Source organism: Carcharodon carcharias, chromosome 17 (assembly GCF_017639515.1).
Source record: "Carcharodon carcharias isolate sCarCar2 chromosome 17, sCarCar2.pri, whole genome shotgun sequence".
In the NCBI taxonomy this organism is placed as follows: domain Eukaryota; kingdom Metazoa; phylum Chordata; class Chondrichthyes; order Lamniformes; family Lamnidae; genus Carcharodon; species Carcharodon carcharias.
In genome coordinates, this window is record NC_054483.1 from 98,528,386 (window position 1) to 98,547,063 (window position 18,678).

Consider the following 18,678-nt stretch of genomic DNA (forward strand, 5'->3'; position numbering starts at 1 on the left):
AGCTTAGATCTGATCCACTGGATGTGAAATCGCTTGGTTCTGTCTTTCACTTGCTGCTTATGCTATTTGGCACGCAAGTAGTCCTGTGCTGTAGCTTCACCAAGTTGAAATTTCATTTCTTAGGTATGCCTGGTGATGTCCCTGGCATGCCCTCCTGCACTCTTCATTGAATCAGGGTTGATTCCCTGGCTTGGTGGCAATGGTAGAGTGGATGGATATCCTGGGCCATGAGGTTACAGATTGTGGTTGAGTACAATTCTGCTGCTACTGATGGCCCACAGCATCTCATTGTTGCCCATTCTTGAGTTTCTAGATCTGTTCAAAATCTATCCTATTTAGCACGGTGGCAGTGCCACACAACACAATGGAGGGTATCCTCAATGTGAAGGCAGGACTTTGTCTCCACAATGACAATGCGGTGGTCACTCCTACCGATACTGTCACGGGCAGATGCATCTGTGGCAGGCAGGGTGGTGAGAATGAGATCAAGTATGTTTTTCCCTCTTGTTGGTTCCTTTACCACTGGCAGCAGAACCAGCCTAGCATCTATGTCCTTTAGGACTCAGCCAGTTTAGTCTGTAGTGGTGCTACTGAGCCAGTCTTGGTGATGGACATTGAAGTCCTCCAACCAGAGTACAATCTGCATCCTTGCCACCCTCAGTGCTTCCTATGAGTGGTGTTCAACATGGAGGAGCACTGATTCATCAGCTGAGGGAGGGTGGTACATGGCAATCAGCAAGAGGTTTCCTTGCCCATGTTTGACCTGATGCCATAAGACTTCATGGGGTTCAGAGTCAGAGCTGAGGACTCCAAGGGCAACTCCCTCCTGACTATACCACTGTGCCACCTCTGCTAGGTCTGTTCTGCCAGTGGGAAAGGACATAACCAGGGATGGTGATGTCTGGGACATTATCTGTAAGGTATGATTCCGTGAGGATGACTTTGTCAGACTGCTGCATGACCAGTCTGTGAGACAGCTTTCCCAAATTTGGCACAAGCCGCCAGATGTTAGTAAGGAAAACTTAGCAGGGTCGTCAGGGCTGAGTTTGCCGCTGTTGTTTCTGGTCCTTAGGTCAATGCTGGGTGGTCCATTTGGTTTCATTCCTTTTTGTGACTGAGTGGCTTCCTGGGCCATTTCAGAGATCATTTAAGAGTCAAACACATTACTACAGATCTGTGGGTCACAGCTAGGCCAAACCAGATGAGGACGGCAGATTTCCTTCCCTCAAGGAAACTGGTGAACCAGATGAGTTTTTACGACAATCATTCGGGTTTTAATTCCAGATTCGATCCCCAGTCCCCAAAGCATTACCCTGAGTCTTTGGATTACCAGTCCAGTGACAATACCAATACACCACCACCTCCCCCCCCCCCAGTTCTGGGCATCACAGTTTAGGAAGGATGTGAAAGCATTAGGGACAGTGCAGAAAAAAAATCACAAGAATGGTTCCAGTGATGTGCAATTACATAGATTGGAGAAGTTGGGACTGTTCTTCTTGGAGAAGGGAAGGGTGAGAGGAGATTTGATGGAGGTGTTCAAAACCATGAGAGGTCTGGACAGAGCAGATAGAGAGAAACTGTTCCCATTGGCGGAAGTGTTGAGAACTGGAGGGCACAGATTTGAGACAGAATATTAGAGAGGAATACCAGGGTGCACAAAATACTGGGAGGGACAGATAGCACAAGTACAGAAAATAGTAAGTTCATAGGTGAAGTTTGGGTGAAGGAGAAAGCAACAAAATCTAAATCAAGGTTACTATATATGCATGTATATGAATGCACGGAGTACAGTAAATAAGACTAGGGAGCTACAGGCACAGATTGCCATGTGGAAATATGATGTTGTGGTGATAACAGAGACCTGATCAAGAAAGGGCAGAACTGGGTGTTAAATATTCCCAGGTACAAGGTATTCAGGAAAGATAGGAAAGGAAGGAAAGGAGGAGGGCTGGCAGTATTGGTTAAGGAGAGCATTGCAGTGCAGGAGGAAGAGGATGCTCCAGAGGGTTCAAGGACAGAATCCATTTGGCTACAGCTAAGGAACAAAAAGGGTTCAATTACATTGCTTGGTGTAGTCTATAGACCGCCAAATAGTGAGAAGGACGTAGAAGAACAAATCTGCAGGGAAATTACAGAGAGATGCAGGCATGATAGAGTAGTTATAATGGGTGACTTTAATTACCTGAATGCATACTGGGGCAGTGGTAATGTAAAGGGTGGAGAGAGGCAAAAGCTCCTGGATTGTGTTCAGGAGAATTTTCTACAGCAGTTATCTGTCCAATTCAACAGGAAAAGACCTGGTTCTTGATCTATTTGGCCTACCTCATTTACAAGTGTCAGTGGGGAACATTTAGGAGACAATGACCATTGCATTGTACATTTTAGGATGATGATAGAAAAGGACGATAAACAATCCTGAGTGAGAATAATTAACTGGACAAGAGCCAACTTCAATGGTGCAAGAACAGAACTCAGCCAGATAGACTGGAACGAAAGACCAGGAAAAACTGTAGCTGAAGAATGGGATATCTTCAAAAAAGAATCGGTTTGGGCACAGTCAAAGATATATTCCATCAACAGGGAAAAGGTAGGGCAAACAAATCCACAGCTCCCTGGATGAAAAAGGAGCTAGAAAGTAAGTTAAAGAAGAATAAGTGTCAGGTAGAAACTGAGAACCAAGAGGAATACAGAAGGTTCAGAGGGGAGGTGAAAAAGCATATTACAGAAGCAAAGAGGGATTATGAGAAAGGGCTGGCAGCCAACATAAAGGGGAATCCCAAAGTCTTCTATAGGCATATAAGTAGTAAAAGGGTGGTAAAAGGAGGAGTAGGGCCAATTAGGGCCCTAAAAGGGAATTTACACATGGATGAAGGGGGCATGGCTGAGGTATTAAATGAATACTTTGCATCCGTCTTTACCAAGGAGGTAGATGCTACCCTGGCCGTGGTGACAGATGAGGAAACTGTCACCAGAAGGGTTCAAAATTGATAAGGAGGAAGTGTTGAATAGACTGTCGGTACTTAAAGTTGACAAGGCACTGGGACCAGGCAAGATGCATTCATGGATATTGAAGGAAGTGAGAGTAGACATTGCAGGCGCACTGGCCATAATTTTTCAGTCTTCCCTGGACTTCGGGGTGGAGCCAGAGGACTGGAGAATTGCTAACATTATGCCCTTGATCAAAAAACGTTGTAAGGATAAACACAGCAATTACAGACCAGTCAATTTAACTTCAGTGGTGGGCAAGACTCTAGAATTATTCCGAATAGAATTAGTAGTCGCATGCAAAAATAAAGGTTGATAAGGAAGAGCCAGCATGCATTTCTAATGGGGAAATTGTGTTTAACTAATTGCTAGAATTTTTTGAAGATGTGACACAAAAGGTCGTGGAGAGGTGTACATGGAATTTCAAAAGGCATTTGATACAGTGCCACACAACAGACTTGTGAGAAAAGTTGTTATACATGGAATAAAAGGGACAGTAGCTACATAGATTAAAAAATTAGCTCAAAAATAGGAACCAGAGAGTAATGGTCAATGGATATTTTTCGAGCTGGAGTAAGGTTTGTAGTGGAGCTGCCCAGGGGTCGGTATTGGGACCACTGCTTTTCCTGATATATATTAATGACCTAGATCTTGGTGTGCAGGGGACAATTTCAAAGTTTGTGGATTATACGAAGCTTGGGAGTGTTGTAAACTGTGAGGAGGACAGTGTAGAACTTCAAAAGGACATAGACAAGTTGAAGTGGCAGATGAAGTTCATGGTGGAGATGGGTGAGGTGATGCATTTTGGTAGGAAAAACATGGACAGACAATATAAAATAAGGGGTGAAATTTTGATGGGGGTGCAGGAGCAGGAAGGCCTGGGTGTATATGTGCATAGGTCATTGAAGGTGGCAGGACAGGTGGAGAGAACAGTTAATAAAGCATATAGTATCCTGGGCTTTATTAATAGGGGCATGAAAGAACAGGGAGGTTATGCTGAATTTATATAAGACACTCGTTAGACCTCAGCAGGAATATTATGTACAGTTCTGGGCGCCACATTATAGGAAGGCTGTGAACACATTGGAGAGAGTGCAGAAGAGGTTTACTTCAGTTACAAAGATAAATTGGAGAGGCTGGGACTGTTCTCCTTGGAGAGAAGGCGGCTAAGAGGAGATTTGATAGAGATATTCAAAATCATGAGGGGGCTGGACAGAGTAGGTAGGGAAAAGCTGTTCCCACTAGTAAAAGGATAAAGAACAAGAGGGCACAGATTTCAAGTGATTTGCAAAAGACGCAAATGTGACATGAGAAAAAAACTTTTTCACACAGCGAGTGGTTCAAGTCTGGAATGCACTGCCTGGAAGTGTGGCGGAGGCAGGTTCAATCGAGGCATTCAAGAGCGCATTAGATGGTAATTTGAATAGAAACAATGTGCAAATGTATGGGAAAAGGCAGGGCAATGGCACTAGTTCATAATGTTCATTTGGAAAGCCGGTGTAGACACGATGGGCCAAATGGCCTTCTCCTGTGCTGTAAACATTTTACTGGGACTCTCAACACCTGGGGTCTCAGGTCACTGTAGACAGGAGTTGAAACATTCAGTACACTGACCCCGCAAAAGCTGACCGACACAATTTACCTCCTCTGCCCTCAAAAATTCAATCATCAATTCAGGCCACAATGATTTGTGTGCATCAACCTGATTCTCTCACATGTTCTGTTTGCACCAAAATCTTTACAGCATATGATTCGAACCCTGCATCAGGTACCTCTGAGGGATCATTCCCATATATTTTTGTGACTAGGGAAAAATGACCTTGCAGCAAAGGCAATGACTCTAGCCTACCTTCATGGTATCTGCTGCAGCTGCCATCAGCTGTGAGTGGGGTGACAGGAGGCAACTGATGGCTGTGGAGAAGAGACGAGGGAGATGAGCCAAACATAACGAATCCTGCAACCTAACAACAGGAGGTCAGAGTGGGTACATGAGAGGGTCAAAAGGCACACTTAGGATCAATGAGCACAGGGCGACAACAAAATCCCGCACCACCACCACCCAAAATAAACACTGTCCCCCGCAGACCCCAAAATAAACTGCATACTTTACAGACCCCAAAATTAACCCTGTAACCTATCGATCCCAAAAATAAACCCCATACCCTACACACCCCAAAAATAAACCCCATTACCCTACAGACCCCAAAAATAAACCCCATACCTTACAGACCCCAAAATAGACCCCATACCTTACAGACCCCAAAATAGACCCCATACCTTACAGACCCCAAAACAAACATCGTGCCCCAGAGACCCCAAAAATAAACCCCGTAGCCCTGCAGACCCCAAAATAAACCCCGTTCCCCTGCAGACCCCAAAATAAACCCCATCACCCACAGGCCCCAAAATAAACCCTGTACCCTACAGCCCCCAAAATAAACCCCATCACCCACAGACCCCAAAATAAACTCTGTGCCCCAAAGACCCCAAAAATAAACCCCGTACCCCTGCAGACCCCAAAATAAACCCCATCACCCACAGACCCCCAAAATAAACCCTGTACCCTACAGACTCCCAAAATAAACCCCATCGTCCACAGGCCCCAAAATAAACCACGTATCCTACAGACCCCCAAAAAAATCCCATCACTCACAGGCCCCAAAATAAACCCCATACCCTACAGACCCCAAAATAAACCACATGCCCTATAGACCCCAAAATAAACCCCGTACCCCAAAGACCCCAAAATAAACCCCGTACCCCAAAGACCCCAAAATAAACCCCATACTTTACAGGCCCCAAAACAAATCCTGGCCACCACATACCCCAAAAAAACTCCGTACCCTATAGACCCCAAAATAAACCCCACATCCTAAACTCTGCCTTGCTGCAGAACCCAAAATAAACACTCCCTGCTGCCTGAATTGCATGCTATCCTGCTTCCCCAAGTGCGGTGAAATTGTCACTCAGTTGCTGAAGCAAATTTACTACCTGCACAGGTTGATATGAGCTTTCTCCATGGTGGTGAGCCAGGCCATGCTAGGCTGTAGGTCACTCACATTCGGCAGATAATCATACAGAGCCTGAAGAGGAAATACAGCATTCATCCAAATGCTAACCAATACACACAAGCACCGCTCACATAAAACCACTGACCATTCCCTGTCCCCATATAGGCCACCCAACCTCTCCCAGGGTTACTCATACCTCACAACCCACCCCAGGTAAACACATACACTGCCCAATCCTTCCAGGTCACCTGTGCCCTGACCACTCCAACGTGCACCCCTCCCTCGATCACCCATGTGCCCATCCCATTGTTGGGGTCTTCACTCACAGTTATGATCTGAGCGTTGAGTTCTGCTGTCAGGGCTGCTGGGTTTGGTTTGGCGACAAAGAGTCCGTGGAATGCTTGCATTGCACACGCCGTCACCATCTGCAAAACAAAGAGGGTGACATGGGAGCTTGCACTGTCAGCCGCGAGGGGAATGGGGCATGGAGGAGAGGCGAACAGAGTCTCCGGGGGGGTTGAGGGGGCGACAAGGGTCTTTGGGGTGAGGAGGGGTGACGAGTGTGTCCGTAGGGAGGATGGACGATGAGGGGCTCAGTGGGGAGGGGTAGGCAGAGAGGGGCTCTGGGGGCACTGTGAGTCTGAGGATATTGGGGGCCAGTAAGGGTCTCTGGGGGGAAGCAGCGAGGGTCTTGGAGGGTTGGTAGTTTGGAGTAAGGGTCTCGGAGAGCAGAGGTAGCCCGGTGGGGTGGGTTGCAGGGCCAGCAAGGGTCTCAGGTTGGGGGAGGTGGGTTTAGGGGACCTGCGAGGGTCTTGGAGGACAGTGAGTCTTTGCCAGGGCGGGGAGTTGAGGGGACCAGTGAGGGTTTCAGGGTTCGGCTGGGGCCTTAAGGGACCAGCGAGGTTCTTTGACGGGAGGGGGCTAGGTGGCCAGTGAGGGTCTCAGGGAGGGGCAGCAAGGGTTTGGGTGCAAAGACCCCTGGGTTACAATTGCTCTATGAGCTGTTGCAACACCTTCATTTGCAATTCAACAGCACGTGATGATGCTCATGGAGGAAGCAAGGCCTTGGACTGGGATAAGGAGGGTGAGCTCACTCTTCTGCTGTTTTTCAGAGCCAATCCTTGCAGGCTCCACTCTGAGCTGACAACACCTCACTGAACGCCATACCTCATAGAGACAGAGAAACGAGAGAGTTCACTTCATCCCATTTCCACAGCTCTGACAAGTGGCGCTCCAGGGCAGCACCCGAGGGCAACTCAGAATAGCAGCTGCCAGAATGAAGTGGGTCTCTCAGTGACCAGTGAATCGTAAATAGCAACAGTGATAGCTGCTGCCCATAGCCTTCTACTCAGAACTGATAACAGGAAGTGGAAACAGTGGGACATTCGCCCCAGCAACAAACACAGGACAGATGTCTCAATCTCCTGATCACAAAAGGTCCAGGGATCCCAAGGCACAGATTTAAATATGGATCAAAGTACAAGATATAATTGAGAAATATGAAAAGTAAATCAAAACCAGGCCAAAATTGCCTTCATCTGCACTTGGGATTTACAGGATCTCATCTCCAGTGGAAAATAACCTTTATGCACTATTCCTTAAACTTGTCAGGAGTAAAGAAATATCCTAACACACTTTAGTAGGAAGAATGAGGGGAGACAATATAAAATAAATTGTAAAATTTAAAGGGGGTTCAAGGACAGAGACTATGGCCTAAATGTTCAGGTCAGCTGGCGGGTTTGGAATCAGCTGGGAAACCGGCCGCCGCCCATGATCACTATTTCACACTGGCTGGCCAATTAAGGCCTGCCTAGCGCGAAACACGGCTTCCCAATGGTCAGGAAGGGCCGGGCGCGCCATGCGCTGGGTCCAATGGTGACCTGATGGGCAGTTTAAAAATGGCACAGGCAGCCCCTTGAAGGTTGCCGGTGAAGAAGCATACAGTCTGCGTTACGGAGATGGTTCCTATGGCCTTGGCTGGAGATGCCAGGCAAGAGGGCAGGATGGGTGGGCAGTCTTTTCGAATGAGGGCCTCGCCATGCTCCTGGAGGAAGTGTCTGCCAGGAGGGGACGGAAGGAGGAGGCCACCACATCGGACGAAGAAAGCCTGGGAGGAGGGGGCCGCCTGGTCAGCAGTCATGACATTGTACATGGATTGGTGTGCAGAAGTGTTTTAGGGACTGGCTGTCCTTCTGTGGAGCTCAGGGTGTTAGAGTCTGAGTGCCAACTGTCAATGATGCTGGAGCTGGCCAAGCGGGTGAGCCCTGGCTGCTTGGACTGAGTGCTTTGTGGTTCAAGGGCCACAACGCTGATGTGCCCTGCAAGGTGTTCCTCAGGTGGGGTTGGCCAGTCTGCAATGGCGCTGCAGGTAGAGAGTGGACTAATCAATGCTCTTCTGTCCTTTCAGGAGAAGACGAGCCATAATCAGTCGGAGAGGTTATGGACAGGTGGTGACCCGCCCAACCTGCTGCTGCTGACCAGGTTCAAGGAGAACACCCTTGAGTTGGAAAGTCAGCACGCTCCCCATGCAGCCGACATGGAGAGGTTCGGGTGGCAGACGAAGGTAAGACTACAGTGCACAGAGGTGAGAGTTTCGGAATGTGCAACCATTTTAATGTAGTTTCTTCATTGATGGGAGCCTCGAACCTGGAGTCCCCATTGATCTCTGAAAGACGATGGCACCGTGATGCAGATCTCCATTGTCTCACCAGGGTGCCTGGCATATACAGTGACAGTGTGATGACTTTAACTAACAATATTTCCTTGTTCTCCCTTTTAGATTCACCAACACGCACTCAATCTCAGGACCCCGAAGAGCCACCCTTGATGCCAGAGGGCCGCCGGGCTTCATCTGCACCTGCGCCACACTCAGCACTCTGAACCAGTCACCAGCACAGGTACCAGCACCTCACTGGGCGTTAAAGCGCAGCTACATTGTCAGTGCACATTAGTGAGGGCACTTCACACTCACTTGAGGTGCAGGTGGAGGCAAAGTGTGTCCAAGGCGCCAGCAGTCGGAGGACTGCTTGAGGCCAGGATGATGCTGGGTCGAAGGCAGATGATGAGCCTCTAAAGTCATCCATCAGGCGGCAGGCGCTGGACGTCCAGCGGCATGTGCCAGGCGATCTGGCAGAGATCCATGAGGGTCTGCATGCCACTATCTCAGCCGTGGAGGAGTCCATGTGGAGCATAAGCACTATGTTGGCACTGTCATGAAACTATTAATGTATATATTATTGGAAAATATTTTTCTTTTAAAATAGAGGTTTAATCTGTGGATGTGTCTTAATTCGATTCAAGACAGCTAGTCTGAACCAAGATGCAGCACTCGCAAACGTAAATTTAAGGTACCATGAGCACAAGGGGGGCTGTTCACAGGTAATCTTCTGTTCAGTTTGGTTTGGTTAATATGTCTATTGGAGTGGACCATCAACACCAATATCGATCATGTCAATGTGACAATGGCTGAAGGAGCACTGGATCAAGGTGTCCCTGCCTCCCTGGAGGTTACAGAGGTCTGCATCCATTCCCTCAGCATTGTCCTCTTCTGACTCACTACTGGATTCATCCTCTGTGGCCTTTGGAGCTGCATTAAGATCCTTTTCCTCCAGTGGGTCCCCCCCTGCCAGTGCCAGATTGTGGAGAGTGCAGCGTGCGACCACGATCAGTGACACCCGCTCTGGACCTCCGAAATGGTCCAGTCATTGTCCTCTCCAGCACCGCCCTTGTGGAGGCATGACCCATATTGTACCGCTGCTCTGCCTCGGTTCTTGAGTGACAGAAAGGCGTCATAAGCCACCTTTTCAACGGATAGCCCTCGTCACCCAGAAGCCATTCATCCATCTAGCCAGGCTGGAACACTGAAGAGCCTTAGCAGTTAGGAGTGTCTCAGGATATATGTGTCATGGGTACTGCCAGGGTAACTTGCACAGACTTGCAGAATCTGCATCCTGTGGTTAGACATTATCTGCACGTTCATGGAGTGGAATCCCTTCTTGTTGACAAAGGCATCCAGCTGATCCACTGGCGCCTTGATGGCCACATGTATGCAGTCGATTGCATCCTGGATGCGGGGGAACAATTGCTGCAAATCCTCTGGCTCGGTCAGCCTGGCTGGCCTCGTCTGTATGGAAATGATTGTCGCTGATCATGGTCGCATGCTGCGCTCTCCACAATCTGGCACTGGCAGGGGGGGACCCACTGGAGGAAAAGGATCTTGATGCAGCTCCAAAAGCCACAGAGGGTGAGTCAGAAGAGGAGAATGCTGAGGGAATGGAGGAAGAGCTCTGTAACTTCCAGGGAGGCAGGAACGCCTTGACCCAATGCTCCTTCAGCTATTGTCACATTCATGCTTGACAAATCTACTGGGATTTTTCGAGAATGTAACTAGTAGAGTTGATGAGGGGGAGCCAGTGGATGTGATTTATTTGAACTTTCAGAAGGCTTTCGACAAAGTCCCATAAAGAGATTAGCATATAAAATTAAAGTGCATGGGATTGGGGGTAGTGTATTGAGATGGATAGAAAACTGGTTGGCAGACAGGAAACAAAGAGTAGGAATAAATGGGTCTTTTTCCGAATAGCAGACAGTGACTAGTGGGGTACTGCAGGGATCAGTGCTGGGACCCCAGCTATTCACAATATATATGAATGATTTAGATGAGGGAACTAAATGTAATATCTCCAAATTTGCAGATGACACAAAGCTGGGTGGGAGGGTGAGCTGTGAGGAGGATGCAGAGATGCTTCAGTGTGATTTGGACAAGCTGAGTGAGTGGGCAAATGCACGGCAGATACAGTATAATGTGGATAAGTGTGAGGTTATCCATTTTGGTAGCAAAAACAGGAAGACTATCTGAATGGCTATAAATTGAGAGAGGGGAATGTGCAACGAGACATGTCCTCGTATACCAGTCGCTGAAGGTAAGCATGCAGGTGCAGCAGGCGGTAAAGAAGGCAAATGGTATGTTGGCCTTCACAGCCAGAGGATTTGAGTACAGGAACAGGGATGCCTTGCTGCAATTATACAGGGCCTTGGTGAGACCACACCTGGAATATTGTGTGCAGTTTTGGTCTCCTTATCTGAGGAAGGATGTTGTTGCTATAGAGGGAGACTGATTCCTAGGATGACGGGACTGACGTATGAGAAGAGATTGAGTCGACTATTTCAGAAGAATGAGGGGGGCATCTCATAGAAATATAACTGTATAACTTTAATCTTGTGTGTTGAAGCTTTCTTATCTTTTGTTAGTAAATGTTTTAATTTAATATTTAAAATCTCCAAAAGCAGTAGTGGAATCTTTACTCCTGACTTCAGTACACATACCTTCTCGTGATAAACATAAATTGTAAAATCGTTGCGATAGTATGACCAAATTTCCCTTTGGAAGAAGGAGCCAAGGGGGTTGGGTAGGAGGTCACAAAAGGAACAGGGGGGCCTCACTCCCTCCGCCCACATCCCTCCCCCATCCCAGGTAACTCATACTTCATCACCTGATCAGCAGCTGGCAGCTTCCTGCCCTTGCCCTGCGTTCCTGCTCCCAGATCTTGGGCCTCCTGCTCTCCTCACAGATTGGGCCTCTGGTGACTGCAACAGCGGCTCTGGCATCAGAAAATGGTGGTAGCTGGCCCAGAGTGCAGCAATAGGGGAGGCAGGAGCAATACATGGGGGCCAGAGTGCAGGCAACGTAAAACCAAAAATAGTGACACAAATTGGAAAAAAGGCCCTAAAGAATAAATGACATTAAAGCAGAACAACTTTTAGCAGGGTAACTTAAAGTCAGTGCTTACTGTAATCGTATTCAAAAGGGAATTGGATGAATATCTGAAGGAGGGAGAATTAAAGGGGTATGAGGAAAGACTTGGGGTGATGGACTAATTCAATTGCTCTTTGCAAGAGCAGGTGTAGATTCGATGGGGAGAATGGCCTCTATGATTAATGTTCACTATCCTGTCCAGTTAAAGGAACCAGGAATTTTGGGTTTATGAGTCTTAACTGTGCACCTTACCACATGACTGAGAGTCATGACCCTGAGCAGAATCTCACAGCACGACTTTACACAGCTGACAGGGAAACAAGGGAGGACGTCCTTCAGCAAACCCAACACGTGCAGAGTCGTAGTACCTTCATCACTGCCTGTAAGAAACACACACAGCCGTTCAAAAAATGGGTATTATCAACCAGTGCTCCCCCACAACCCAACATTCATACACCGGCCCTACTTCCGATCCCAACCATTAAAACCGATAGCCATCCCAACCAGGTTTCCAACCCACCCATGCAGCCTCCCTACTCCCAGGCCAGCCACCTCACCCAGAGAGCACCAACCCACACCCCAGAGAAATCCTCCTTTACTCCCTCACCACAAACCTCCAGACTCCTCAATCTCCTTTATGCAGAATCTGGCGGTTGATTGCGCGGCTGGGTGGTGGGGCGGAGCTGAGTCTCCAAACATGAAGTCACTTCCCTTTAGTACAGAGCAGATTCCACGATGTGCCTCCTTACGAACCTGGGTGGGAGGAAGCAAACAGTCAGCAACACCTCAGAAATTATACTGCCCTGAAGGCCACTTCACACACAGTATCTGCCTGGTCCCACATACAGCATCTCTCATTTAGGAAACGATTCCTTTAGACAGGAACATTGCTCATGTCACTCGGCTATTAAGAAAGGTGAGAGGGGGAAACCAGGGAATTATTGATCAATTGGGCTAACATCTAATGTTGGAAAATTATTATAATGTATAATTAAGGATAGGGTGAATACCTTGAAATATTTTCGGCTGATGAGATTTGATAAGGGCAGGGCATTGCCTGAGAAACCTAATTGGTCACTTCTTCAAAAAGTTCAAAGCAGTGTACAGCAGAACGTCTATGGATTAAATTTTTATAGACTTCCAGAAAACATCTGATCAAGTCCTTCATAAGAGACTTAGCTAAAATTGAAGCTCATGGAATTGAAAGAGAATTATTGACCTGGTTAGAAATGTGGCAGAAGACAGAGGGTAGAGATAATGGACATAATGTTGCAATTGGTGTCCTGCAAGGCTGTGTTGGGGTCTTAATTATTCACTGTGTTCATTAACAACCCTGCTGATGGGATAGAAATTTACCGATAATTTGCAAGCTCTGTAGATGGAAGCATAAAATTACAAGGAGGCACTGAGCCCAAAGAGACTTAGCAGGCCCATTACATTTATCATTAAAATGTCATGAACAGAAATACAAAGCCCTGGTTCGATCACACTGTGCTGGCACCTTAGGAAGGATATATTGGCCTTGGAGGGAGTGCAGCATAGATTTACCAGAATGATTCCTGGACTCCAAGGGTTAAATTACAAGGCGAGATTATAAACTAGGGTTGTATTCTTTGGAATTCACAAGGTAAAGATGTGATTTGATCCAAGTTTCCAAGATATTAAGGGGAACAGATAGGGTAGATAGAGAGAAACCGTTTCTGCTGGTTGGGGAATTGAGGACTATGGGGCTGAGTCTAAAAATTTGAGCCAGACCTTTGAGGAGTGAAATTAGCAAACACTTCTATGCAGAAAGGCAGGAGGAAGTTTGGAGCTCTCTTCCACATGCTAAATCAATTGTTACTTTTAAACCTGAGATTTTTGTGAACCTCTCTGTTCCACTCAACACAGCCCCCGCTCAGTTCTTCCCCTGCTAACCCACAGGCTATGTGGCACAAGTGTCACCAACACCAAATGGCAGTGCCCAACACAAGACTCAGCCGCCCCATCCATTGGACTCATACCATCAGCTCGTCTCCATTGCTCTGCGTCTGCAGTCCAGTGACAGTCCAGATGGATTAGGAACACCCCATCAGCCAAGTAATTTCATCACCTCAGATCCTGATTGGCCAACTCACCTTTGGTTTAACATGTACAGTGAAGCTGAGGAGGCCATGGTAAACTTGGAGTGTCGAGGGGAAGCTCCAAACAGCCAAATCTTGTTTGCGCAGCAGTGTGGAGAGGCAGGAGAGAATCTGTCAGACAAGGAAATAAGATCACATCATAATGAAAACGCAACACTTTTACAACACCGTGAGAGTACCACGGGGCAACACTACATGACCATTTCAATTAAAACACATAGATCACACCCACCCATCGCAGAGCTGCTGTGGATCCTGAGCCCGTCTGAGCAGCCAAGAGATTCATAAAAACTTTTGCTGTGTCTGAGAACTTCTTTATTAGGACAGGACCAGGAACACTGCAATCAACAAACAGAATAATAATACAGTTGGATTCAAGAGAGACACTCTTAGTTACAGCATGAGCACATAAACAACTGGAGCAGCAGCAGGCCATTCGGCCCCTCGATCCACATCAACTTCACTTTCCTGTTCTACCCCCATATTTCTTATTTCTCTTTATGTCCAAAAGTCCACCGTTCTATCCTGATTATGTTCAAGAACTGAGAGTAGAGAATTCCAAAGATTCATATTCCTCTGAAATTTGCCCTCACCTCAGGAAGCAGAGTAGGGATAAATGGGTATTTTTCAGGTTGGCAAGCTCTAACTAGTGGAGTGCCACAGCGATCAGTGCTGGGACCTCAACAATTTACAATCAACATCAATGATTTGGATGAAGGGACCGAATGTATGGTAGCTAAATTTGCCAATGACACCAAGATGTGTAGGAAAATAAGTTTTCAAGGGGAGGTAGAGAGTCTGCAAAGGTTAAGTAAGTGGGCAAAAATTTGGCAGATGGAGCATAATGTGGGTAAATGCGAACTTGCTCACTTTGGCAGGAAGAATAGAAAAGCAGTGTAATATTTAAATTAAGAGATATTGCAGAATTTGGTGGTAATGAGGGATCTGGGTGTCCTGGCACATGAATCACAAAGTTAGTAAGCAGGTACAGCAAGTGATTAGGGAAGCAAATGGAATATTGACGTTCATTGCAAGGGGAACGAAATATAAAAGTAGGGAAGCTTTACAGCAGCTGTACAGGGCCTTGGTGAAACTACATCTGGAGCACTGTGTATAGTTTTGGTCTCCTTATTTGAAAAAAGATATAATTGCTTTAAAAACAGTTCAGAGAAGGTTCACTGGACTCATTCCTGGGATGAAGAGGTTATCTTGTGAAGAAAGGTTGAACAGATCAGGCAAATACCCATTGGAGTTGAGAAGAATGAGAGGTGATCTTATTGAAAAATATAAGATCCTGAGGGGACTTGATAGGGTGGATACTGGGAGGATGTTTCTACTCATGGAAGAGACTAGAACTAGGGGACACAGTTTAAGGATAAGAGGACACCTTTTAAGACTGAGATGAGGAATTTTTTTTCTCTCAGGATGGTCGTCAGTGTGTGGAATTCTCCTCCCCAGAAAGCAATGGAGGCTGGGTCATTGAATTTATTCAAGGCTGAATTAGACAGATTCTTGATAGGCAAGGGAGTCAAGATTATGGGGAACAGACAGGAAAGTGGAGTTGAGGCCACAGCCAGATCAGCCATGATCTTATTGAACGGCAGAGCAAGTTCAAAGGGCCAGCTGGCCTAATCCTGCTTCTAAGTCCTATGTTCCTATCTCAGTCCTAGCCGTCCCATTATCATGAGACTCTGCCCCCACTTCTAGACTCACCTAGAGAAACAACCTCTCAACATCTACCCCATCAAACCCTCTCAGAATCTTGTTTCAATGAGATCACCTCTCATTCTTCTAAAAGCCAGAGGCCATAGGCCTATTCAACACAATCTTTCCTCATAGGACAACGTTCTCCCAGAAATCAATCCAATGAACCTTTGCTACATTCTCTCTAAGGGGGAAGGGCGGGGGAGTGGGGTGGGCATGGAAGGAGCCAGGGGTTGTTTGGGCAGTCGCAGAAGGAGCTGGGGGGGGGGGGGGGGGGGGGACACAGATGCAGAACACTTGAGCCTTGTAGATGGTGGACAAGCTTTGGGAGGCAGGTGGTGAGTTACTCGCCGCTGAATTCCCAACCTCTGACCTGCTTGTGTAGCCACAGTATTTATATGGCTAGTTCAGTTCAGTTTCTGGCCAATGGTAACCCCAGGATGTTGATAGTGGGGGATTCAGCAATGGTAATGCCACTGAATGTCTTGGGGAGATGGTTGGATTCTCTCTTGTTGAAGATAGTCATTGCCTAGCACTTGAGGCACTAATGCTACTTGCCACTTACCAGCCCAAGCCTGAATGTTGTCCAGGTCTTGCTGCATATGAACATGGACTGCTTCAATTTTTAAGAAGTCAACAATGGTACTGAACATCCCCACTTCTGACCTTAAGGTGGAGGGTCGGTCTTTGATGAAGCAGCTGAAGGCGGCTGGGCCTAGGACACAACCCCGAGGAACTCATGCAACGATTAGCCAGGACTGAGATGACTGATTGTAAAGGAAATTTCATTTTTTTCCTAATATCACTGTGGGGTACTGAAGCAGGCTTGTGCGTGTATGTTTGTGTGTGTGACTAATTTAATTAAACTAAAGACAGTCAGACTGCAAGGTTAGAACCATTAAAGGAACCCTTTGTGTAAAAGCAGTCATTTTGAAAAGGAAATGGATGAGCTAATTAAGACAAGTAAATAGGTTACAGCTAACATTTACATTTGTAGATAAGTTGAGAGCTGTTTGAATTTCAAAGATGCATGATATGATGTTTTACAACTGGCAAAATCATACACAAATAAGGCAAAGCTATTAAGTTTATGTTTCCCAAAAATGCTGGCCATAAAGATGAGATGAAAGATTTTTCTATTCTGGGAAAAATGACTTCCAAAGCAAGGTTGAAACTATGGGATTTAGAGATCAAAGGGGAGAAATATATTTAAGGAAAGATTGGAAGTTGTATGTGAGTGATTGAGATCTTGAAAGGTGGACAGGCTTGTGAAGAAGCAGCTTCTAGCCAGCCCAGAGAAGTGGATACAGGCATTAAAGGTAGAGACAACATATGTAGCTCTAAGAGAGATAATTCTTTTGCAAGGCTTTAAAGATTCACTTCCTTCGGTAGTTAGAAGCCATGTGGAAGAACAGTAGCTTAAACCGGCAAGGCAAGTAGCAGAGATAGCTGATGATTATGAGCTAGTCCATAGAGCAGTTCCTTTTTTCCGTCACCCTTTTAAATCCAAGGACAGAACATGGGAAGGCAGGTAGTCAGGGAAGAGAAGGGACAGCTGGGAATTCTCAGGAAACTTGTCCTCAGACCAGAAAAGTGCTGAGGGTAGAAGTGACACTTGAAGACTTAAAAGTTGCCATTATAATAAGGTTGGACACACAAAGTCAATGTGTTGGAGGTTACAGGAAAAATCTACTGCAGTAACTGGAACACAGAAAAGTTCTGGAAATAAAAGTACTGTGGGTTAAGAGATTCAGAGGCAAGAAAAACCAGTGGTTTGTGTAAAGCTAGAGTAGGAAGAATCAGTGGTAGGTAAAGGAGTGGGAATGTATTCACAATTTACCCAAGGGAGTTCTCTGAAGGGCAGGTTATAGACATGTTTAAAGACTTTATATATGAAGGGAAAGTCTTTCCATGTGAACAGGGTGGACCAGGTAAAGGCACCAAAATTTAAAGGACATAGGGGCTAGTCAGTCCTTAATGTTATGGGGTAGTGTTATTTGTTGGCCAGAGGGGGGATTTGCAGGAAAGAGTACTAACACTTAGATTTCATGGAGAAACTAAACATATTCCATTGTGTAATAAAAAAAGTAAGTTGAAAATAGGCAAGGTGATTGTTGGGGTAGTGGAAAAATTGCCCATTGCAGAGGTTCAATTTATCTTGGGAAATGATATAGCTGTGTCACAGATGTTGGTGATGCCTACTGTAGTCGAGCAGCCTATAAGGACACAATCAACAGACATGTTGCAGGAAGAGCATCCTGGATTGTTTACAGATTGTATAGTAAAGAGATCACAAACTCACAGGTTGAAACAGGAAGAGGGGAAGGACGCTGACATCCAGTCAGCAGGGTCTGTCTTTGTAAAGATTGTTCAGGAGGAGAATGTTGGATAGAGTGAGGCTGAAGTGTTTAGCTCAGTGAAAGTAGTGGAGTTACAGCAGAAAGGTCCACAAATAAAGCAGTTATATTCGACAGATTATTCTGAGATGCAGTGTTATGCCCTTAAAAATAATGTTAATGAGAAAATGGAGACTGTTTCATACTCAGCAGTTGAGAAGTGGGTGCTGGTAGATCAAATAATGCCAGCTGGATACAGAAATGAAATATTGAGAGTGGCTCATGAAATTCCAATAGCTGGACATTAGGAAAACTAAGACTAAAAATACAAAAACATTTTTATTGGCCTGGATTGCGTAAAGATGCAGTCAAATTCTGTAGAACATGTCACACGTGTCCGGTGACAGGAAAACCTCAAGCAGTGATTAAACCTGCATCTTTAATTCCGATTCAAGCATTTAAGGAGCCTTTTACCAGGGTCCTGATTGATTGTGTAGGGCCAAAAGTGGAATTCAGTGCTTGCTGACAATTATGTCTACAAGGTTTCCGGAAGCGATAACTTTACAAAATATTGCAGCAAAGAGAACTGTAGAGGAGTTGACCAATTATTTTACAAGGTATGGGTTACCAAAAGAAATACAGTTGGATCAGGATTCAAGGAAGTAGCGAACAGCCTAGAAATAAAGCTGTTTAAGTCCTTAGCTTATCATCCTGAATCACAGGGTGCTTCAGAGAGATGGCATCAAACTTTAAAAACTATGATG

General features: G+C 46.1%; 1 protein-coding gene across 1 annotated transcript in view; it reads right to left on the reverse strand.

Annotated features, from left to right (window-relative positions):
* The window catches only part of rrp12 (ribosomal RNA processing 12 homolog), a 60,804-nt gene that overhangs the window by 31,031 nt on the left and 11,095 nt on the right, over nucleotides 1-18,678 (reverse strand). The window contains exons 5-11 of the mRNA XM_041210283.1: nucleotides 14,107-14,212; nucleotides 13,869-13,985; nucleotides 12,366-12,504; nucleotides 12,004-12,131; nucleotides 6,323-6,421; nucleotides 5,977-6,068; nucleotides 4,835-4,946 (exon numbers count right to left, since the gene is read on the reverse strand). Of these exons, the coding sequence (XP_041066217.1) occupies nucleotides 4,835-4,946; nucleotides 5,977-6,068; nucleotides 6,323-6,421; nucleotides 12,004-12,131; nucleotides 12,366-12,504; nucleotides 13,869-13,985; nucleotides 14,107-14,212 (793 nt within the window). The remainder of the gene's footprint in view (nucleotides 1-4,834; nucleotides 4,947-5,976; nucleotides 6,069-6,322; nucleotides 6,422-12,003; nucleotides 12,132-12,365; nucleotides 12,505-13,868; nucleotides 13,986-14,106; nucleotides 14,213-18,678) is intronic.